The sequence below is a fragment of the Pundamilia nyererei genome, unplaced genomic scaffold (genome assembly GCF_000239375.1).
Source record: "Pundamilia nyererei isolate P.nyererei 1_Seehausen unplaced genomic scaffold, PunNye1.0 scaffold00040, whole genome shotgun sequence".
NCBI classification, from domain to species: Eukaryota; Metazoa; Chordata; class Actinopteri; order Cichliformes; family Cichlidae; genus Pundamilia; species Pundamilia nyererei.
In genome coordinates, this window is record NW_005187441.1 from 1669693 (window position 1) to 1693879 (window position 24187).

General features: G+C 42.1%; 2 protein-coding genes across 5 annotated transcripts in view; one reads left to right on the forward strand and one right to left on the reverse strand.

The window, feature by feature from the left end:
• The window catches only part of LOC102192979 (histone demethylase UTY-like), a 35898-nt gene extending 16362 nt beyond the window's left edge, over positions 1-19536 (reverse strand). For both annotated transcript variants that reach the window (XM_005730941.2, XM_005730940.2), the window contains exons 1-8: positions 18608-19536; positions 18406-18469; positions 4946-5054; positions 4676-4725; positions 4094-4152; positions 1142-1262; positions 828-882; positions 86-120 (exon numbers count right to left, since the gene is read on the reverse strand). In XM_005730941.2, the coding sequence (XP_005730998.1) occupies positions 86-120; positions 828-882; positions 1142-1262; positions 4094-4152; positions 4676-4725; positions 4946-5054; positions 18406-18469; positions 18608-18786 (672 nt within the window). In that variant the 5' untranslated portion in view covers positions 18787-19536. The remainder of the gene's footprint in view (positions 1-85; positions 121-827; positions 883-1141; positions 1263-4093; positions 4153-4675; positions 4726-4945; positions 5055-18405; positions 18470-18607) is intronic.
• A 72-nt stretch (positions 19537-19608) lies between these two features.
• On the forward strand, positions 19609-23723 carry LOC102192487 (FUN14 domain-containing protein 1). Of its 3 annotated transcripts, none has more exons than XM_005730938.2 (5): positions 19609-19699; positions 20111-20279; positions 21441-21516; positions 22018-22152; positions 22434-23723. In XM_005730938.2, exons 1-5 carry the CDS (start codon positions 19675-19677, stop codon positions 22509-22511), a joined length of 483 nt encoding a protein of 160 aa, XP_005730995.2. In that variant the 5' UTR covers positions 19609-19674; the 3' UTR covers positions 22512-23723. The 3 variants fall into 3 exon arrangements, with proteins under 3 accessions (XP_005730995.2, XP_005730996.2, XP_013765755.1); XM_005730939.2 differs by having other exon boundaries at positions 19613-19699; positions 22018-22146; XM_013910301.1 differs by lacking the exon at positions 19609-19699 and adding an exon at positions 19707-19792.
• Positions 23724-24187: the final 464 nt, after the last annotated feature.

A 24187-nucleotide genomic window follows, 5' to 3' on the forward strand; every position in this document is an offset into this window, starting at 1 on the left:
TGGGGGGGTGGGGGCAAATCTAGTCTTGTACCCTTGAGAGCAAGCAGAGCTCAAGTGCAGGTCGAATCAAGCATCAAACACTTACCTGAATCTCATACAGATGAGCAATGTGGAACTGAACTACAAAAAAAAAAAAAGAGAGAGAGAGAGACAAGAACACAAGCGTGTTAGAGGTTACTCAACATTTCAAGAAAGACTGAGTCCCTCCTCAGTGTGTTTCCAAAAGTCTTTGGAAAGTAGTGCTGAGCTGTCAATAAAAAAGAGGTGTCAGAAACCCGAGGCTGGCCCAGTCTACATGAACAGAGCAGGTAGGTAAGCTGTGCTCCTGGCAGCACCTTCCTTTGTCTGGAGCGCTGCAGTGTCTGATCTAAGCTGCCTGAGTGACTCTCAGCAGATGGAGAGGGAGAGAGAGAGTGGAGAGGAGGGAGAGAGAGAGCACGAACAAGCGAGAGAAAGAGAGGGTGGGGGGTGGGGAGTAAGATGGGGGCTGCCCTTGCTACGTATGTGAGCGAGTTAGAAAAGCAGTGAGGGGGGACACAAAGAAGCAAAGGCAAACAGCGGGAGCCTGGGCAAAAATGGATATTGCTATCACCAAGGTAACAGGTAGCACGGCGGGCGAGATGAGATGGGAGCAGCATATCAAATAATTCCAGTGCTCTAAGTAGACTGAAGCGAAACCACCGGTCTAACGCTGCGTACAGAAGGATGGTGAAAGGAGAAAAGATGGAGGGGAGAGCTGAAAGAATAAAAAGTAATGATGCATATTCACAAACGCGGTTAGATACAATTAATAACATAACACTCAAATAAATAGAAAAGGTGCTTACTTTCAGCTTTGGACAAAGTGCAGGGGTTGGAGTCAATCAAAGCCAGCTGAAAATGCTGTAAGAGAGAAATGAGTAGACAGAATCAATCACTTATTCACTCTTATATTTGTCACTAGCTGCCAGCTTATTCAGGCACTGAATGGGAGCTCCCATCCTTTTTGTGTCGTGCTCTGCTCGCTCGTTTCACGCTTCAAGGTCAGCTTGAAGTGTGAAACCGCTGCTGTTGACAAAATCCACCTTTGCTTTTGTTCGCTTCATCGCCGGTTCTCGGGATTCGTTCAATAGTGATGCGCGACTCTTTAAGCTGCACGTACCTTTAGGCTTGACTCGTAGTCTGTGTTGACCTTGAACATGAGACCTAGGCGCAGGTGGATCTCCTTAGCCCGGGAGAACCCCGGGTCAATGTACAGCACCTCCTGGAATGCTTTGATCGCCCTGTGGGAGAATTAAAAGGAAGCGGTGGGGTGGGTGGGTGGGGGGGGGGGGGGGGGATTAATAGAAACATTTAGATTCAGAGAAAAACTTGAGGTATTAGCAAAAACTGATCTCCGACAGCAGCTGCTTATTCCAGTCATGCTGCCGGCGTGCCATCTTCTACTCAACACTAAAGATGCTTCTTCCCTGGAAACTGAGAACGCACCCTGTTTGTTACACACAATAAAAAGTTTAAGCAATCTAAGCTTTTATTTAACGCTTTTTGAGGGCTTCTATCTAGCTCCAAACTAACCGGAAATGTGTTAAATGACATTTCATGATCAACAAATTCATTAGTCATTTCTATGCGAATAGTATGTCAGCTTGCGACCTAAATGACACATTACTTCCTGTGTGGACACCCTTTAAGCCGCCACAATACCCGCCACATTGGTCGTTTCGTGCGCCGCAGGTTACATCATCACACATTCACCACTTCCACAGTGCGTCTTTGTCTCATCTCCTGGTTCTGTCAGAGGTTTCTTCCTGTTTAAAGGGAGTTTTTCCTTCCCACTGTCACCAAGTGCTTGCTCATGGGGGTCACCTGAGTGTTCAGATTCTCTCTCTACTATTGTAGGCTCTCTACCTTACAATATAAAGCACCCTGAGTCCTCTTCAATAAGCAGTAAAGACCATTTCAAATAGAAAACCGACCAAAGACTGAAGATTTCTTACAACAGAGCATACTACTCCCTTCACAGAACCGCCCAAAGTGGCTGTAAACAGAGCAGATGCAGAACTGTGCAAGAAGACCATTATCTCTGAGTTAGCTCTCCAGCTCTCAACTGGCCGCTTCATTCAATGGCACCAGTGAGAGTCAGATAATGATGATTTGTGATGGTAAATAAATTCAAATGGTAGATAAACGTGCATTAGATGTACCACTGGAAACAACAAAAGAAGCAAGTGGTAAAAATGTCCTGACATCTGAAAAATGTCTCTGAAAACAATCACGTGTTGAAAACAACGCCTCAGTGGAATTTGCCTGCAGCTGGTAACAGCTGGATTTGCTGATGTCTGCATCTCGAAGAATCTAATTTAGCTGATTCTTATTGGCAACTCAGCCAGAACAGAGTCTCTCTTGCTGGCCGTGGCGTTGCTATGGAAACAAGATAGGACAGCTCACCATCAAAGGCAGATTTTCAGCTGGTAAACATATACAGACTACAACTGAGCTGTGTAATCACAGAGGCACGCTTCTTTGGATAACTCCCTTGAATCGTTGCGCTCACCGTTGGTGCTGTTTGAAAGTGCCATCTTCTGAGGCATGCAACTTCTGTCTTGCATCAGTAAAGCACACCAATATTTTTTATTTTAATATTTGAAATTGCTCAAATACTTGACACTGATCATAGGTGTGCTGCTGCCAAATACTTCACGGATTTAGTGTGGGTTTAATAAATGAGCAGTCGGTGGATTGGATCACTTTTGAGCAGTATTTGTAGCCTGCTTGTAGACAGAGTATTACTAAGTGACCAATCACATATGGGCATTCTTCGGCTTCATGCAGGTCAACAGTCCATGTGGAGAACAAAGGAGGGATTTATTTCCTGAGATACATCTTAAAAGCAGTGGCTGCTGTCTGGTGATGTTGTTTTATGATGCCGTTATCATGAGGTGGTTATCGGCTTCCTCTGTTAAGCGAGGCTGTCTGCTATAGGCTCTGTGTGTGCTCATGTAAAAAGGCACGTTCCACGCATCACATGACTATTCACTCAGAAAACCCAGACTTTAAGCTCAACCCAGCTTGTCAACCCGTTAACCTGGCTTCGTGGTACACCCCTCAAATGTCCTAAAACACTTACAAATTGTCCACAGAGGCTGAGTTAGCAGAGTAGCTGATAGATTCACAAATTGGTGCAAACCATTCTTTATCTAAATCCAGCTAACAAGCATTTCCATAATCTAGGCATGAGAATGGCATTGATTGTCTCATCTAACGGGTCCCTGAACGGCCCACATGCAGTCAATGGGAAATTAGGATTCAAATGTAAATAAGTTTACATCAGGCACCAAACACACTTTGATAAACTCCCCAACAGAGAATGGATTACTGGTTTTTGCGATTTATCCTCAAAATCACAAAAACTTTGTTGCTTTTATTTTGATGGTGACTATTTTGGTTTACATGTGTACTTATGTGCAAATGAACGCAGCTTGACCGATATCTACTGCACTCTGAAGCTGCTGCCTGAATCTAGTGTTAACAAGTTCAGCTAACTATAAAACAAAGATGGAAAACACCCCTCTTTTTTTATTTGCACTAATAAAAACTGCTGCCCGCAAGCTACAATCACCTGTGAAACCTCGTTTAGTTCTTCATTTTCTTTTTGCTTTTTTTAAATAAATATGATTATTGCAAATTGCCTTGAAATATTTTGACATAATTTTGAGGTTATATCACCCACAATAGCAAACAACAAAACCTACCATCAAGGTAACTACTGTATCTTATCAGCCTACTAGTCCAATAAGCCACATGAAATCTGTTTTTAAAAAGTGTAAATTTTTTTTTAAAGGCAAACATTAAGAAACAACAGTATTTTTTCTTGTTTAGCTGATATCCATCCACTTATGCTCAGCATAATGCAGTGTGACATTGTAACATTTTCCCCATCTACCACCATTCTGCCACAGCCCGATGTGATTTTCTCTTTAATCCAGAACAGCCCCAGAAGAGATTCACAGTGCATTTATTACATAAATAATAATGATCTCAGCAGACTCTCCCTGTGTCTATCCAAATGAAGAAATAATATTCATAATAATGAAAAAAAGAAGTTGCCACTCACCACTGAAAGGCATTATAGTGGAAGTAGACCATTCCGAGGCCATACAGAAAGGCGGCATTCTGGGAGTAAAGACAGAAAGGTGAGCAATTATTTAGCTACCAAACAATGCAGTGTTTTGGGTATTTTTAACTATAGCAAATCAACCTACCAAATTACAGCAACCCAAAAGGTGCTAAACTTATGTGAAGATTTGCTAATGTGCTACTAAAATGGACAGAATAAATCAGACGTCAGTGGGGTGAAAAAAGAAACTGGTGGCTAACTGATTATATAACACTGCAGCACCTGATAGAATTTGATAAAAAAGAACAAAAACAAAAAACAAAAGTAGAATTTAGGCTCACCGCCAAGTGTCAACTTTGCAGGAAACAGTGAAAATGACTGACATGAAACCTGAAACCGCATCTTACGCCAACATCTAACCCAGCTGAGACCAAACGTGCTTCCGGTGTATGTGTGGGAAATGTGTGTGTGTGTGTGTGTGTGTGTGTGTGTGTGTGTGTGTGTTAGAGTGAGAGTGAAAGAAGGTGAGAATATCACAAACAATAAGGGAAAGTGAACGTGTAGGCCTGCGTGTCTTACCTTCCAGTAGTCTGACTGTAAACTGTAGTACCTCTGGTATGCTGATAATGCTGTAAGGAGATGCAAACAAAGATTTACGAGAGGAAATGACCAAGCAGCAAGCTGTAGAGGTTTGTTCTTAGAGGAACAATAACTACTGTGCTTAAAAATGTGAAACGTACTCAAAAGGCATGACAGCTGAAATAGAAATCATTTATTCGACCAAAACAGTGGCAGGAAAAAAACAAAGAGCGTATAACCCACTTGAGTGCAGGTGAAGAGATGACTCACCTTTCGGATAATCCTCCAAGAGGAGGTTGAAGTGGCCCAGCTGGCAGAATAACTCAGGGTCCACTTTGCCCTCTGCCTTAAGGATGAGTGAATCGTAGCACCGAACAGCCTGGAGGGAACACAAAAATAACACCGGCTCATTTCTGTGTGTCGCATGCAAACATCCACATCCGCAAAGAAAAGAAGCGTGGTGTAAGAACTTTACAAAGTCACAGCGTGGCTGACGTCAGCTTCCAAAATCTCTTCTGCAGATAAATATCATGTTAGGATTTCAGCTTGCTGCAGAAGAAAGCTTTTGCAGTATATCTCGTAGAGATCTCTCCGGCCTGTGGGAGTACAGAGCCCGCCGACTCTGAGCTCCGCATCTGCCGGAGGTCTTTAGCCCTTACATTTACTGCATATGTACATTAGGGCTGGAAACCAGATAAAATGATAACAATCAGGCATGGTCAATATAAAGTCAATAGAACTAAGTCCATCCTTGTTTCGGCAGACATCTGGAAAGGCCAATGGCAATAAGAACAGCGCTGAACCGAGCCGAGCAAATCATGCTTTTGGAATAGAATAAAGCCACGTCAGGATAGGCTGGCAGCTAATGTTTGGGTTGCTGATGCCGTACACACCAGAATGTTAGGAGTGTGAGTGAGAAAAAGACCAAATAACAATGGACAATGCTAACGACAACCCGAGCAACAGTATTACTGTACACAACAAACAAGACTTTGCAGTCCTGGACACCAAATACTGATATTTTATTAAATAAATGAAAACACTTTGGGAATGCTATGAACAAGAGAGCTAATCTCATGCACCTAAGTCAGCTGACCAAACTTGCATTAAATCAGTTCAACCCAAAAAACAAACAAATCATCCAACACTGGACACACTTAGCTTGTCAACTGTACCTCGTAATTTAGAGCAAGCTAACGGCTCGATCACACGAGTAAAAACAGAAGCCTCCTTACATCTACATAAAAAAAACAAAAAAAAACAAAAACAAAAACACAACTGCTCCTTTCGATGTGAAGGAGCAGCGGCTCTACTCTGAGCCGCTCTCGGATGGCTGAACTCCTCACCCCATCTCTGAGGGTGAGGAGTTCAGACTCAGATTCAGACTCCTATGAGTGAAAGATCCAGGGAACAGTTCACCCTGCCTGGGACAGGGTTACCAGGGGCCTGCCCTGGAGCCAGGCCTGGGGAGGGTGCCCGAGGGCGGCCGGGCACAGCCCGAAAAAGGGACATGGGCACATCCTCCTGCAGGCCCACTACCCACAGGAGGCGCCGTAGGGGTCGGGTGCAATGTGTTCCGGGCGGTGACCAGGAACAGAAGGCCCTGGCGGACTGATCCCCAGCAACCAAGAGTAATCATCATATCGCAGAGTGTCTAGTAATTCTAACTTCTAGTTTTATCTACATTATTTATTTGGAACTGACCAAAGAATTCAGTTTTTCATTTAGTTTGTGTTCTTCTATAACACCTGAAGCTTCTGACTGGTCAGAATTAAAAATTAAATCAAATATTTTAACCGAAAATTAAATTACAACTTTGCATCTCAGGAGAAAACAGGGACCTTAAAAACTGGCATAAATAATGACTCGATTTATATCATCATAGACATCAACTGACATGAAAAGAATTAGATTAGATAAGATTAGAAAGATAAGATGATAACAAACATTCATGTTTTATTTTATGCATCTGTTAAAACACTTGACTCCAGGTACACGACGCCCAGCTTGAAACAATTCACGCAAGTCAAGCTGCCCGAGAGTCACAGAATTTACAGAAAATGTTAAAATTTTGTGATATATATATATATATATATTGTTATCGGGACGATAGATGTCTTATATCGGGATATGAGATTTTGGTCATATCGCACAGCCCTATTATTAATACACTACTGGAAAACTGAAAGCAAATTAGTAAAGCAGCTCTAGCAGCAAATGATTCAACACTGTGTTTGGAGTTGACTGACCGCAAAAGTTTCACAAAATAAAAGATTTATCAGCCACTTCTGTGAAATTAAATAAATACATTTTAAAAATTCTCCACCTATCTGCCCACGCTGTACCCATGGCAGTAATTATAACAATTTATGCACTGATATTGTATCAGAAACGGGCTATTCGCTGTTATTGCTCTCCAGTTATCCATCCGTTTAACTGTGATCATGAAGGAAGTCCGAGCCATGAAAAAAAATCAAGCACATGTTGTCCATTTCCCCTGCTGCACCAGGGCAAACAAACACAACCCGTGACCTCGCCTTGCACATCGTTTCTTTGGTGCCACACTGAGATCGCATCAAAGATGGCCCAGCTGGTGCTCGACGCCGAGCGTGGCAGCCGTTCTGCCACTCCGAGCTGAGGAGAGCCAGCTGCTCAAGTAAGAGAAACTAAGAATGCACTTCCAAGCACATGCAGAAGGAGGGAATGTTTTATCTCTCGTCTTTGTGGACAGGCCAGTTCAACCACAGCTATTAAATGGAGAAATAACTACCAAACACACTGAAAAAGGACCTCTGTTTGCCTTTGTTGGGTAGCGCTGCCATTTCCAAGAAGCAGTTATGTAATCAAAAGCTTTTATTTTACACGGTTATCATTGTGATGAAAGACCGAAGGAGAAAATGCAGCAGCAAACACCATTAAGGAAAGAAAAACAGAGCAAAATGTGAAGAGTGACAACAGCCGAGGACAGATCTACAGCAATAATACTTGAGCACGTTTGGCTACGTCTGAAGACTTCTTATTTTTGTAGTTTAAACGTAAGCATGAGGTTTTCTAAATCTCAGCCTTGCAGATAAATTACTTGCTGTCTTTTCTTCAAAATGAGGAGATGTCATCAGAACTCATATTAGCAATTCCTTTGAAAACCAAAATTCTGAAAATGCATCAGGACTTGTTCTTGTCAGTACTGTAAGCAGTCCGGGGAGTGCACATACTGAAGCTACAAGTCTTCCAGAAGCATACACATACAAGTGCGAGTCTACCCTTATATACTGAAGAAAGATGCCCACAAGCAGAGGAAAAAAATAAAAATGGAAGATGGACACTAGTGCAGCTGTTCCAATTGCATCACCACAACTTATTGACAAGAAAAACATTAAGAGTCTGGTGGTAAGTGATTCGCAAAAGGCATTATGCGAACAACGCTATTGTGCTTTCCAGACCAGGGAGGAAAAACTTCCAATTAACTAGAAGCACCTATGGGAGAATGATGAGCCGGTCATCAGTCAGGGCCAAGAATGCTGGAAATTTGCCGATTGCAGTTCCTGACTGGTCAGTTGGCTTGATCTTGCTCAAGAACAAGACCAACTAAGTCTTGGGTTTGGGTAATAATTCTCCAAGCTTTCTGAAGCTCTATCAAAATTTTTCATTGAGTTTTTCATTCATTTTTCAGATGCCTAACTCAAGAGATTAGCCAGTGTTTTGTCTACACATAACTTTGTAAAGAACCAATATTACATTTCATCTTTATGCACTTTGTTTCTAGCAAATTGTTCCAAAAACATCACTTGTTCAGCTTCCTTTGACTCTAAGAAAAATGCCAAAGATAACAGTTTGACAAACATAAAGCTGAGTTTTTTTGTTTGTTTTGAGCTGTAAAACAAATACTTCACATATCTTATCATGATCTTCAGTGTGTCCTTAAAAACGTTGAGAAAACCAGACAAGTGACAGGCCTAAAAATCTATTTACAGCAGATTAACAGTATCTGAAAGTCATGTCCTTAAGAAACAGGAAAAACATCCAGGAAAGACCTGACACAAGACCTGAGAGTTGCATCTAGCCCTTTAGTAGATCATCTACTGTTCACTCAATCCTAATCACAAGTGGTCTCAGTGGAAGGAAGGGAAACAGGGAGAAAAAGAAAGTACGCCAAATTACACAACAACTGGACTGAATATCAGTGGCAACGGGTCTCATGGAGCGATGAACCCAAATTTGACATTTTTCAGCATGACTTGATCCGAAACACGCTGCCAATGCATTAAAAGCATACCAGGACAGAAAAGCACACAGTGAACACTATCAATCATGGACTGGCCTCCCCAGAGTCTGAACCGCAACATCCAAAGACGACCTTTGAATGTCCTTCAAGGAGCTTGGAGAACTGTTCCTAAAGACTGCTTAAAGAACTACAAGAAAAACTGCCAAAGAGAGTTCAGACTGTGTTGAAGAATAAAAGTGGTCACACCAAATATTGACTTTCAAGTTTGTTAGAATTGTACAAACTTATTTACTGTATTTCTATGCATGTTTGCTTAAAGAGGAGTGGCAGAAGTCTCACGGTGTGGTGGTTAGCACTGTTACCTTCCAGCAACCTCAAATCCAACCTGGGATCTTTTTGTAGTCTATGTGTTCTGTCCAGCTACTGTGGCTCACTCCTACAGTCTTAACAACATGCGTGGAGCTAGACAAATTAGTCATTCTAAAATTGCCTGTAAATGCCAGTGGTTACCATCTCTATGTGTTGGCCTTGCAACAGATTAGCAATCTTGTCTAGGGTGTTTTCTGCCTTTTGCCCTATAACAGCCTCCCCACAACCCTCAATTGGATAAGATGAAGATAATGGACGGAAATACTGAATATCAAATATTTGCACAATAGATTGAAACGTGGATATTCATTTTCTTCCATTTTACAATTGATACCAAACTGCTACAAAAAAACTCAAAAATAAAACGATAGAAGCAAAAAAAACATTGCTCATCTCAATTGGACTTCTGTACCAGAAATGTACGGTCAACATTTGTGTTGTTGCTGTGGGACAAAATTTAAATGTATAAATGTGTGGGTGAAAAAGTAGAGGAAAATCTCAAGTGAATAAGTAGAGAAACAGAAAATGCAAGTGCTGCGATGCACGTTTATTGCAGGCCAAAGTTAAGGAAGTAAAACCTAATCATACTTTGTAACACGATCATCTGATTTGGGATCACTGAAGGCAAGACTTTCAAAAAAGGCTGACTGTTGGAGCATGAATGGCAGGAGGGTTCAGCTGCCGTCATACATCGGATCGTTTTTCTACACAGCAGCTAGAGTCACATCTGCATTTTGATCATAAATAAGTGAGTAAACATGGTTTAAAATTGTTTTTAACAGTGGACACCTGATGAACTTGATCCTTGAGCTCTAGGGTGATATGTGAGGAAAAACAAAACAACAGAAAAACATGTCAATCTAGAAGAATCTCTGACGACATTTATAACCACTCATCACAGAGATCAATGCACATTTCAGAGTTCAGTTCTTCAGAAATGACTGGCCATGGTTATTTCAACAGAGATGGAGAAAAAAAGTGATATGGTCCTGTGAGCTATGAAGGTAATAAGAATATTATGCTGAATTATGGTGGTTTTGAATGTCCTGGATTTTTTTCCCCCTTTCATTCATTTATTTTGAATGAATATTTAGGGTCTACCCTAGGTTTCTGGAGGGCTAAGGCGCTGCAAGGAGGGAATGCATTAGCATCTTCAGACTTTTTGAAGTTATCATCTGTGACAGCCGATTTTCTGCTTTTCATCATGAATTTATCCCCGCCATGGCAGCAGAACATGTTGCAGGAGCCATTGCAGGTTAAACTGGGCTATTTGAGCACTTTTGAAAACAGTCTGAAAACACTAGCTAACTGTTACAACATTAACGCTACAAAAAAAAAAAACAAGACCTCTATTTAAAAGCATTACCTGATCAATGGATAGTCTAGTCCCTTCATATTCCACAACCTTACCTTTTTATGGTTACAGTGGTCCCTCGCTATAACATGGTTCACCTTTTGCAGCCTCGCTGTTCTTGCAGATTTTTTGTGCAATTTTGCATGCTGTTTGTTTTGGTTTGGTTGGTTTTTTGTTTTTTTACAGTGCATTGTGTTCTGCGTCCTGATTGGCTGTAGACCATTGTCAGTCTCCTCCGTGCCGTGTCTCCTGTACAGTACAGAATGGTTTCACCTAGGGCTGGGCCATATCATACTGTTCACGGTAATACCGGTATAATGTTGGGCAACGATAAGAAAATGAAATATCGCGATAGAATATGGGTAAAACGCGCATGCGCAGTGCCTTTGTTTTCATACGCACATGGGAGAAAAAGCATGGCGGCGACAGAGAATGAGAAGGGCGAAAGCGGATCGTTGAATGAAGCAGATGAACCAGAATTGGTTTACAAAAATGCTGCAACTTCAGTGGTGTGGAACTGGTTTAGCTTTCGTCCGTCAGATACACAACAAAGCACTATTTTTGGTAGAGCATGCTAGCGGGCCGTCGTTATTACCGTGTTTTTTGGAAAATATGGCACACTTAAAATCAATCCTTTGATTTTTCTGAAAATCGACAGTGTCCCTTATAATCCCGTGTGCCTTATGTATGAATTCTGGTTGTTTACTGACCTCGAAACGATTTTATGTACACGGCGCTCGAAAATCTGTCAAATGTTTTAGTGCGACTTTGCTAAGCTACGAACCCGCGACGCTTGATGGATTGTCGGAGCATTACAGCTATCGTAGGCAGGAGCCTCGCGGAGTGATACATACTGTGCTTCAACATAATATTACCGTATTGTGTGTGTATAACCTCTTTTTAGGTTTTGTGGATATTATACATGGTTATGCTGAGGATATGTCGGCCAATTTCCACTGGAAATGCCTTTTGGTTTAACTGTCAGCAAGGAATTTGCATTTTCACTGTTAATTTTTTATATAACTTTAATGCACATTAAGAAACAGCTGCTTGTTTAAGTGAAAATACATTGTTGTGTTTTTTGCACTAATAAAGTTGTGGAGTTGTATTTTGTCTAATGTCAATTATATATTCAGTTATATCGTTATCGCAAATTTTCAAATGTATATCGTGATAAATGTTTTTGGTCATATCTCCCTGCTCTAGTTCCAGCTTGTCAAATTTACATAAATCTTCGATCGCTAGCATTGTGACTCTGAAGTGCTGTAGTGTATATTTGTAAGTTTTCTCCCCAACAAACACAACAATGTCGCCGAAACGTTTTGCACCGTAAAAGGCACCTGTGGATGCCTTTGGTTTCATTCTATAATACTGGGCTGATTTTTCGACCAAGGTTTGAACTTTGAGAGTGTTTAAACAAGAGAGAAAAGTGTAAAATTGTTTGTGCCTGTGAGAAAACTGTGTAGTGAGGGGTTTTACAGCCTTAAAACATCTATAATAGCTGTAAATGATAAAGTTGTATACTTTGCAGATTTCACCTATCGTGGGTTATTTTTAGAACGTAACTCCCGCGATAAATGAGGGAACACTGTACTGCTACAATAATATTAAACAGTAAGAACAATAATATTTGGTGTAATTATTCAATCTACAGAGATTCAAGACTACAGCCGACCATGGCTCAAGAGTTGGGAGTTTGCCTTGTAATCGGAAGGTCGCCGGTTCGAGCCCCGGCTCGGACAGTCTCGGTCGTTGTGTCCTTGGGCAAGACACTTCACCTACCTACCGCCTACTGGTGTTGGCCAGAAGGGCCGATGGCGCGATATGGCAGCCTCGCTTCTGTCAGTCTGCCCCAGGGCAGCTGTGGCTACAACTGTAACTTGCCTCCACCAGTGTGTGAATGGGTGGATGACTGGGTGTGTAAAGCGCTTTGGGGTCCCTAGGCGGGACTAGTAAAAGCGCTATACAAATACAGGCCATTTACCATTTACACTGCAGACAAATTTTAAAAAATTCAGTAGTGGGCACCAGCACCTGTACTATTGTTTGATCATCCCATGTAAATAAACGTCTCTATTAAAAAAGTAAAAAAGTGGGTATAAGTCACAGACATGATGATAGCCATTTATTTCTAATGTTAACATTATATTTCGTTGACAGGACACAGACTGAAATATTAGAATGGTTGTGGAGCAGCCTGACCATGAGGAATAATGTTAGGTACAATGTGTTAGCTTTACAGCTAATATAGCATTTATATATAACATTAACCACTGCAAACATTTTAGCCTGGCTCAATCAAAACTAAATAAAAATAAATGAGGGGTGGCTCAAGAGTTTAGTACAGTGTATCTATAAGAGCTAGGCAGTTAATTAAAAATGAACAAAAATCACAGTCACAATCTGACATAATTTTGCACTTGCATTTATTTATTTATTTTTAAACTTCTGTTAATACTTCCCCCACATTGTATTCACATACTGTCCTCTTAAAAAAAACATACCATCACCTGTGATTTCACATGACTCTGTGTGAACGCATTTTGGAAAGCAGACATCAGACATAGTATGGTGGTTTACACATTTGCCCAACAAGCAGAAGATCCTCTTTTCAATCCCAGGAGGAGACACAAATCCTTAAGGATTGTGTCAAAAACAGCATCTGGTGTTTAAAATATTTATTTTATTATTATATTTAATAATACAAATAAACAGATCTGCTAAATCAAACGTGTAGCAACTTGCTGTTTGAACATTTGACCACAATCACCGCCCCCCCCCCTCAAAAAAAATCATCTTTAATAATGCTGCATATTTACAGTACAGTGCAATAATAAGTTAAACTAAAGACGCAGCCAAGTGATTTAATGGCAAACAAATGATCGATGACTTGAGTTCAACATTATTCCACAGTCAGTCTCAAAACTCCACTAGAAGACTTTTTAACCTGCTTACAGGTCAAAGTCTTTTTTTTAAAAACTATACTGTTTGGGCTTATAGACTTTCTTTAACAGGATAGTAGGCAAGACGCACAGTAAACGGCCTGAGGGCGGATTTGAACTTGGGCCTTACGGCACATGAGTCACCTGCAAAACTCAGTAAGCTAAACCAGCAGCCCAACAAAAAGAACAAAGCAGCATGCACATAAATAAAAACATTTTCTGATTTAGTTACATTTTAATTTATTATCGCCAGTGTGTGAATGGGTGTGTGAATGACTGAATGTAGTGTGAAGCGCTTTGAGGTCCTTAGGGACTAGAAAAGCGCTATACAAATGCAGGCCATTTACCATTTATTATTGGTTTTATATGAGTGGTACAAACATTTGTGCTAGAGCACTGTTGCAAAATTAACAACTTTTCATTCCCCCTTTAGCGCCTAAAACTAAGTAGAGCATACTCAACTGTCTGCAGCAGTACTTGTGAATGAGCCCTGTGCACATGCATAGTGTTACCCATATAGAAGCTGTGTACTACCTGATGGTTAAAAAAAATAAATACATTGATTATTTAACCTACATATGTAGTTGAACTCACAACACAGACATGGTCTTTAACTGAACACCTCCGTCAGCTCAGACTAATGCAGCTTGATTCCATAAAACATGTGCACAGATAAACACAGCTGTATTTTAATCTGCACTAAATGTGCCATCAGCTTGAAATAAGCGCCAAGCCATCATATACAAAAATATCCAAAACAAACTTCTATTTTCAGCTAGTGCACAACTTAATATAATGTGAGAACTTGGTAAAATAGGGCTGTGCGATATGACTAAAATCTCACATAGACATAAGTTGTTAAGGCCGCCGTTTTCTTTGTGAGTATTTATTACACATGGTGCTGCGGGGAAAAGCCTGTTCTAACGTTTGAGTCGAAGGTTTATTTTTTAGCACCTGGCGGCTCTTTTTTAATTCTCATCCGTAAATAATCTGCTCTTTCATGTGATTCGGTTTATTTTGAAAAGTCTCAACAGGATATTGAGCTTTATTGTGAAAGGTTTATGTGGAACATAAACAAGCGGACACGCGATGCTGTTACCGTCATTGTTGCTAACAACAACGCATAAAAACTGGCGCTTGTCCGTCCGTCCGTAGTGTGGTTATATAAAATATAAGAGAAAGAGAGAACTTAAAAAATTAATATAGCCACTACAGTGACCATCAAAACGATGAAAAAATATTGCCGTAAACAGTTTCTTTTGCGACACCACGAAACAAACGATAGCGTAAAATGAAACGATAGACGTTTTTATATCGTCATCCGATATATATCGTTATATCGAACAGCCCTATGGTCAAATACCCAGATAACCTACCAAAGCAGTACTATGGAAGAACCTGAACATGTTAAGGACTATGGAGTGTGGCTCCGCCCTGCACAGAGAGCCACAAGTTGGCCACTTCTCTATTGTCAAGATATTGGCATACTCTTAATACCATGGTATTTAGAGTACCTCATTCATGCAGGGGCGTATGACATCATTGCACACAACCTTGCCAACAACTGAACTGACCTGCAGTTGCTCAAAACAGTATTAATATGTTAATATTATTAACATTTTTATAGCATTTGGACATTCTTGTGAAGTACCTGTACTTGCAGTACATTTAATTTACTGGAGGGAGGGCGGGAAGAAAAATTCTTGAATGGTTTTTACAATACAGCAATACAATATTTCTGTCATTTATATTCCGTTTTAAATAATATCACCAGCCTTTGTGAAAGTGATCCTAGAGCTCAGGCTTCGGACTGCTCTACATGCTCAATTTTAAAGATTTTTGTCACAGTCTTGCTGCTGCCGATGTGTCAGAACGGGGGATATTCCTTAATATGGCTATCATAGCCAAACCTGTTGTTCTAACATTCTGCAAGCCAGTCAGAAGAAAGTTCCCTTAAAGGGAGGGTTAGGTTGGAGGTACTATTACTTGTTTCAGACTAAACAATTCTCAAGATAAGATAAATAAGGACGATCATGACCTGCGATATAGGCAAAGCTACCTCTTACAGCCCAAGAACAAACATATGGAACTGGAATGAGCATAACAGACCCACTTTTGGCATTATTCATCATACCAAGCAGTTTGTGGACACATTTTTACTCACTCAGTGGAAATAAAGCTCTAATAGAGACAATCACTGATTACATGGCTGTGAAAGATGGGACTGGAATTACTGACTGATAACGCATGGTCTTTTTAGTAGCTGTGGGTACTGAGTGATTTGACGCTAGAGCAACCTTAATGCGAGGCAACAATGAGCTTCCATGGCCAATATCTCAGTTCAGGTCTACAGTTATCTAAACAAATGTCCTACAAAGACTTAGTGGCAGAAGTGTGGGATTCAGCTTCCAAGTGTAGCATGAATGGCGGCTGCTTTCTATCCTGCGTCCATGCTAATGACTCAACCAGTATGTAACAGTCAAACAGCATGTTAAATGTCTGCAACTAGCATTATTTAAGTTAATCCCTGTGGGAAAGCGCTGTCCTCTGTAAATGACCTTAACCATTTCAGAGCCGCAGCACAGCCAGCGCCTCAGACGCAACAGAAGAAGCGTCCAAATATCTAGCTTTCACGTGAGTGTGTGTGGACTGAGGAGAGCACATGAACTCCACCCAAAAAGCCATCAGCCACACCCCACTCGAAGACCCTCCTTGCTGTAAGCATCTTGCCAACCGTCGCACTTAAGACACACACAAAAAAAAAAAAAGCACACACCAAAGCTGAAAGTTTCTCTTCCACCTAGTTAGTCTAAATTTACGTCATTGCTGTCCGATAACGGGCTGTGATACAATGACCTAGTTCTGTCAAGCAACGTTAAACCCACTCCCATCCACAAGTAGACCTACCAACAGCGCGAGCGACACGACCAGTACAAAGTGCCAGACAGGGCTACTGTTCTGAACTAATAAGCTGCAAGTGGGAATGGAGATGTGAAACCCACCAAATCATTCGCATGTATTCAACGCAGAAAGCAACAAAATGAGTGAACATTGCTAAAGTGAGTGGCTCGTGAGCCCACCAAATATGTGTTTGTTTGATGATTATTTTTGAGGGGAATTGAGAGAACTATAAGGTAACCCCAAAACTTGTACATATTTTCTGCATGGACAACAACGGTATCCCACATGAAACTCTCAATCTGGTAAAAATTTGCTGTGCATTACAGCTATAAACCGGCTTAAATCAAATACAGTGCTGTCAAACCTTAAATCCACATGGGAAAGGTTAACAGATCCACAAGTACTGGAAACTAACAGTATGCTAGAAAGGACCCTGCATTAAGGGTCCCTTCTAGCTTATATAAAATGTTTCTGAATCATGTCTGTTGGTTGTAGACAGCAACAAAGACACAGCTAACACTTTAAGTTAGCTGGACTGGGAAGCTGCCTATGGATACAGGGCAGTCTGTCAGCACTACAAAGAAAGAGAGTTCAAGCATTGTGCATTAATTGCCTTCAGCTTGGAAGCAGGGCAGACTTCTCTTGCGTTCTGCTGCTAACGCGAAAGGAACACTTCCCAGGCATCCCACACCACCTAGTGAACAAGATTCACGGATCCCCCACCCACCCCTAAAAAAAACAAAAAAAACAACAAAAAATATATCACGAGCTGTCAGCAGCACTGTCTTTCTCCCCATCTTCCACAGTTCTGCGATGCATTCAGAAGAGAGGGCTTTGCTCTTTGTTAGCCAAGCGACATGTTAGGCACACAGGTAGACTGTGCCTGTTCAACACGCAGCTTCGAGAGCACATGCAGAGTCCAAGCCAGGGCCAATGGAAACTGTAAACAAAGGACCGTGACACCACCTAGGTCAGCGAGAGGGACACGTTTTTACGGAGGGCCGAGACCCGTGAGAAAACCCGAGCCACGCTTTAGCGAGCACACGAACGGGTCCGAAAAATATTCACGGCAAATAGGTTATATAGCTACCAGTGTCACTCCGCCATGTCCCGCCATCTTGGACAGGCAAGCCAGCCATTAACGTTACTTGTAACGTTTGTCAACTCGTTCACGCGGACACCAAACACACACACACACAAATGAGCGCAGCAGGCCCCCCGAAAGTGTTTTAAATGGGCCAACGTAATGCCATAAAACACTCCAGACTGTGCCAAAGACGAGACGAAATGCAATTGCTACGGGCACCAGCTAACCTTACCAAATAACGTCAGTGGTGCACCCCGAAGAAAGCTACAGCCTTTCCGTTACTCCCACCGATGTTTTCGCGACATACGAGTACCAATGTGTTTGAGGTTGGGTGGGAGGGATATCTTAGCAGCTACAATTACACAATTTCAATGTGACAAAACTTTACTCATTATAGTGCAGCACCGTTTCCAGTATGTGTTACACAAATCCGTGACGACGTTGTCTTGGTAGTGGTACAAGTACACGGGGCTGTATGGGATAGCTATTCAGCTAAAGGGGAAGGGCGGTTTCCGAAAAAAGAAAAAAAAAAGGAAAACATTAACATATGCTAACTTTACGGGCAAATGAAGGGAGCAGTAGCTAGCCGGATACACGGGCGGGCCAGCGAGACGGCGTTAGCCGCAGGTGCAGGGTCGCTGTTCATCGGAAGAGGGTAGCTAACTAGCGAGCTAGCTGCCTGGCTAAGAGGGGCTGCGGCTAGCTGGCCTTGGTCTCCGTAGCGAGAGGGCCACTCAGACTGGCTTGCCACTTGAAAGCAAATTCACCGCCATGCACGACTAATGACAGATTCAAGAGAGTCCCGTAAACCCGGGTGCTGCTCGGTTGCAAAATACATCTAGTTAGATTCACTACCTTCATCAACAGGGCCTTCGTTCTGGCGCCATCTTCATGAAGCTTCTGAAATCCAAACAGTGAGCTGCAAGCAGAAGACAACACAGGCAGCTCAGTATCACTTGCAGAGCGGCTCGAGGACAATATCGACATGCAAGGCAAAATAAAACAATCAATTTTCAAAGTGTGCGTTCGTGTGAGTGCATGGGTTTACTGTTCCGACCTGTCGATCCCAGCCAAACTATCCCTCTCCTCGGCTGTCAGTGTCGGAAAGTCCTCCTCTGTTTCACTCGCTTTTCCCGCCGCCATTTTCTTTCCCTCATCACCACTAGAAGAAGCCGAGCCGAGACTCCGAGCAGCAGCGCAGGCAGCAGCGGCGAGAGACACACCGCACGATTGCATGGAAAATCGCGACGCGGGGACGAACGGATCGCTCCGCCAAATCAAAGAAGGAAAACTGAAGGGAGCGAAACGATCAAAAACTTTTCTCCGGGATGAAAAGATGCGATTCGATGTAGTAAATCCTTTCGGGGGGGACAGAAGCGCTCTCCGGGTAGCTCCTCAAACGTCACATTTTTCATCACAAAGTGGTATCGTGCAGCTATTTGAATGCAAATAACTGAGTACAATATCCAAGATGTGAGTATTTGACAAATAAAACGCGTTTCGGCCGCGAAGATAAAGTTGTTATAATTGTATCACCCAAGCGAACCCACGCGCCGCTCTGGCCACGCCCTCTCCCCCCCTCTCCAGCCAATGGGAGCGCGTGTATACCACCATATGACTTCCCTGCTATACTATTCTTTTATCTGAAATATTCGTGTTCGCTCTGCAAAACCACTAATTAAAAAAAAAAATCCTCCCTGATAAAATATTTTAAAAAAATAAATACATATTTCTTTACGTGGCTCTCTTGTGCATGAACCATAGCACTATTTTCCCGACAAATGCTCTAATTTTCACACGCTAAGACATCATCGCATATTCAGTAATACATATTGACACATGGGTGTCACTTTTCGCTCATAGATTATTCAAAAAGTGACTGCGAAGCATAACTTTTTCCAATCCTGTCAAACCACGCGACTCTTTATGCACCCAACCTTTATTTTTATGACGTCTTCACAGTCAGACTTGCAGAGTTGCTGCATTTTATCAAATAAAGTTGTTAAACTGCTTGAAGCCCAATCAAGCAAAATGAAAGCATTTCAACTGACGTGGCAGCGGCATCATAATGTGGGCGTGGTTTATCTTTGTCAACATCCTGATGACATAACTAGTTTCTCCAAAATGGCGACGGCGGATGAGAGAGAAGGTTGGTGTTTTGTTTGTTAGAAATTACCGTTGTGCGATCACAATTCGCATTTAAATTCGTTTATTTTTTCCTCCATGAGCAATAATCGAAAAGGTACAAGGGCTTTATCGTGGCTCATACGTGCTTTTTGGTCTCCGGTAGCAGAACCTTCGCGTCCAGGCTGGAAGCCATTTGACGCTAGCCAGCTAATGTTAGCTTCCAAACTCATTTACATAGAATAAGCACCCTCGGAGCCTGTGGAGGCTGGAGTGCTTTTGCAGTTAGGAGGACTTGAAGATTAAGCTTTGTTAATAGGACCACACAGGGTGCAAACAGTTCCTGAGCTGTTAGAAAATACACCCCGAATGTAAGCGAGGTGTAGCATATGAACATTGTAGCCCTTTAACTTTGTATTTCACTCCAATTTCATAGCGGGCCAGGACGACCCAGAGAGCGAAGATGAGGTTTATGAGGTTGTGGACCTGACTGAGTATGCCCGGAGGCACCAGTGGTGGAGTAGAGTGTTTGGGAACAATTCCGGCCCCATTGCTGAGAAGTACTCCGTGGCCACTCAGCTCATGATGGGAGGAGTGACTGGATGGTAAGGACTCAGGGTCTGTGTTCTCACTGGGACATATGTGGATCCAATTGGTGTTTAACACAGTAGCAAATGTTGGGCTATTTTGAACTTGGGACATTAATATGCAGAGAAATAATTAATGTGAGAACACACCGCTTACTTGTAGAGCTGCCATTGCTAAACCAATAAAATGATTGAGTGTATACATTAAAGGAAACTCTGTATGCCTTTACTTCCAAACAATATGTACTTATGCTGTTAGAGTGGCAGGTACTGTGTAGATTCTTAATCGTCTTTGCCATAGTTTTCTAGAGCTTGGAAATAAGAAGGCAAATGGTGGAAAGAGCTGGGTATTTGACCCCACATAAGGTCTCATAGTGGTTTCACCCTTCATTGTACTGACCTGTGCCTTTTTTTCTTTACACTTTGGCTGGAGTCGGATGTCGTTGATCCACAATTGATAACTCGTGTGATCGATAGTGGGGCAACGACCTAAAGGTCCACCTCCAAAGGGGACAAACCCCCACTGGGGGTTAATGGAGCGTTCCAGATTAAGCCGGAAGTTGGGATTTCCAAGTTCCTAGTTGGCATTTTCACCTGGGATGCCCCCTGAACTCAGAGCAGCCGCACCAAACCCGAGTTAACAATCCAAGATGGAAGCACCGAACTGAAGAGTAATAAAACTTTTAATCTGTGCTGCCCCGTTGTGTAATCGTGTATCTGTTTTGTCCCCCCCCCCACGCTGGGATGCACTATCTTGAATTCAGATTCCTGGAACGCACCATAAACACCCGGGACTCTCCACAGTTTGTTTTTCGAACTTGATGAGTGGTGAAACATTATAACAAGCCTTAAGAAGTCCAGTATCCCTTTTTTCACACTCAAGAGTGGTGGGAGCCACAAGCCAATGTGCTCCCAAGAGCTGGCCCCAGTCTGAAATAAATGGCGAGGCAATAGATGAACTGCAAAGCCTTAGTAATGATTCAGTAAAAGGACTAGATGTTGCAGTCCCTGATAATGCATTCCTTCAAATGGAGAAAGTATTGAGGGATGGCTACTATGAGGAAAAGACACATAATGACTGTTTTCAAGTATGAATCAGGCCCAGGGAAAACTGACATAATTGATTCCCCTTTAAATATTTTAAAGGAAGTAACCCACCCTTTCTCTTAACACTTACAGGTGTGCAGGTTATGTCTTCCAGAGAGTTGGGAAGATAGCAGCTACTGCTATTGGTGGCGGGTTCCTTCTTTTACAGGTAAGAGCACCGTAATGCTGTGATTGTTTAGGCTTAGTCGTTAAATATTTAGCAATTCTCCATCAAGAGTCATAGAGAAGTACGTGCTTTGTAAGATTAACATAACTCCATTGACAAGTGAAGACGCCAGCTGTACGACATGACACTCAGCTGGTCCCCCCTCTCCACCACAGAAAGGCGAGCATTGTGTGTCAGCTGGCACTAAATGGACACAGGCCATCTGGACACTTACAGGGTGCTTCAGCTCCGTCAGTAGCATTATTTTGTCGCTTAAAAGCATTCTTCATTTTGCAAGTAGATTAAACACCCGTAAAGTTAGACACCCAGATGACTTGATTATCAGGCTGAACACAAAATAATTTTTTTAAGATGATATCAGAGGCCTACTGTGGACACATGCTTCCAGAAAGGGATTCTGTCCTTCAGAGTGCAGAGCTGAGGCAAATATGAAGAAGGACAAAGTAACGCTCATCAGTTTTGTTTTGTTGTCTGTTTCTGCAGATTGCCAATCACAGTGGCTACGTGCAGGTGGACTGGAAGAAGGTGGAGAAGGATGTGAACAAAGCAAAGAAGCATCTGAAGAAGAAGGCAAACAAAGCAGCCCCAGAAATCAACACATTCATTGAGGAGGTAAAGGTACCTGGAACAAAGCTTGCTCTTTCTTTATTTCTTGCTTGTTTTTCTGCTCAAGCTAAATGCAATCTTCCTTTAATTTGTATTATTTCAATATTGGGGGGGGGCATGTATTGGGGTCCATTCCCAAGCCAGCAGTGCCCTCTAGTGTACTCGTCGAGCTACTACACCTAGTAGCTGTGACACTGCAGGCTCAAGGCAAACCAAATCAAATGTTTCGAGGTGCTGGGGTCTGTTTTGTTTGTTAGTTCTGATTTGACTTTTCCCTCGTCTCTCCTCTGCAGGCGACAGATTTCATAAAGAGGAACATCGTCCTGTCCAGCGGGTTTGTCGGCGGCTTCTTTTTGGGATTGGCCTCCTAAAGGCCGCCGCACACACTACAATCTCCATTTACTGTGAATCATCACTTTCCTTCGCTTACCTCTCTGCTCCATGTGTGTTTTGATCAAAAGTGATCATGGGGAATTATGTTGAACACTAAACCACCTGTTCTGAATCAATCCTAGCTTGCTATTATCATTCGAGTGCTCATTTCAGAGGATGTGTGTGAGGTGGTGGGTTGGTAAGAGGATCGTGGGCCGTCGGATTGTACTGTGAACAATGCTTCCGAAAGCATCAAGCTGCTACAAACAAAACTTGGAGTGTCTTTTGTGTTTGCTCGTGCAAATGAGACTGTCCCAAGTGTTTGCCAGGTGGATTCTGTGGCATATGTGGGCGCCATTGTAAATATATAGCCAAGCCCCTTTTTCAGAGCTGTAAACAGACACGCACACAAGCACATACACACAAGTAAATATTATATAAACAGTATGGAAGGCGGCAGAGTGGGAAGGTAACACCAGCCCCCAGTCTGGTGCCTAGTTGTTGTTTTTTTTTTTTAAAATTATTATTAGTATAGCTGTACAGTTTGTCGGGCTCACATGCCTTTCAAAGCATGCTGGCAAACCCAGTTATGTTGGTCACACTGACTGGGGGGGTAAAGTAAAAAGGTAATTTTCCACTCTGAACTGGAGTCCATGCTGATAAAGAACACGTCATTAGTAAGTTTAATTTGTGAAGTATTAACCCCCCCACCCCCACAGTTTGTTCCCTAATTCCCAGCTCCACAATGCCCTTAAATGAAGGTTCAAGCATCTGCTGTGCCCTAATTACCACCATCACAAGCCATATGCCCAAAGAGACACTGGTCCAGTGGTTACATAGCATAATGGAGCTGCAATTTTGACTCCTACGCCCCCGCTATTGTCGTCATGCATTTGATGGTGTGTGTAGCATTAACAAACAGCGATGCTGCTATGTTGTGCTTCATCATGTTAATCAGCTATAGGGGAGTCCAGTTATCACACGTTGCTTATTGTGTTTTGGGGTTTTTTGCCCTTTCTACTGGTGCAATATACTGTAATGTTTTAGCTGGTTTTTTGTTTTTGCATCCAGCTGGTATTTTGTATGCTTGTGTTTGTATTTAATATGATTTTGATAACTCTTATTTCCTGGTTTTATGTCTCCTTTGAAGTAAAGTTGCCCTATGCTGTTTTAAATGATAGTAACATTAAAAAAAGGATGCTTTTCATTTAGCCTTTGTTGTTTTTAAGCAATCTCAACTTTGTGTCTTTGCAGTAGCTGGATTGATAAAATCTTAAACCTCAGATTTGACTGCATTTATCAGTTGGTGGTTTTCACTATCACCCGGGCTCTCTGCTGTAGCCTTGCATCAAATTGTTACTTTCCTACTTCAGTAAGAGAGATTATCAGAACTGGTAATGAATGCTGCAACAATCGTATGAATTTACCATTAATATAATTATTTTAGCACTCTGTACTCTCAGTGGTTCTGTGAATGAAAGAGGCATATCAAAGCGAAATAATTTAGAGATTGAATATTCTTGGTGATTAACAGCCAACATATAGATAAATCGTTATTATTTTATAAAGCAACATTAGCAGAGTAAATCAGACATGGCAGCTAGTTAAGACCAAGCATGCAGACTGTAGCGTTATTCAGTGGTGTTATTAAGGTCCTGCTCACCATGTGCCACTT

Excerpts from the sequence above, each read along its gene's own strand:
- LOC102192487 (XM_005730938.2), top strand. The coding sequence starts at position 19,675 with ATGGCGACGGCGGATGAGAGAGAAG. Across the intron at positions 19,700-20,110 it reads GACGGCGGATGAGAGAGAAG|CGGGCCAGGACGACCCAGAG; the intron begins GTTGGTGTTTTG and ends CCAATTTCATAG. Across the intron at positions 21,517-22,017 it reads GCGGGTTCCTTCTTTTACAG|ATTGCCAATCACAGTGGCTA; the intron begins GTAAGAGCACCG and ends CTGTTTCTGCAG.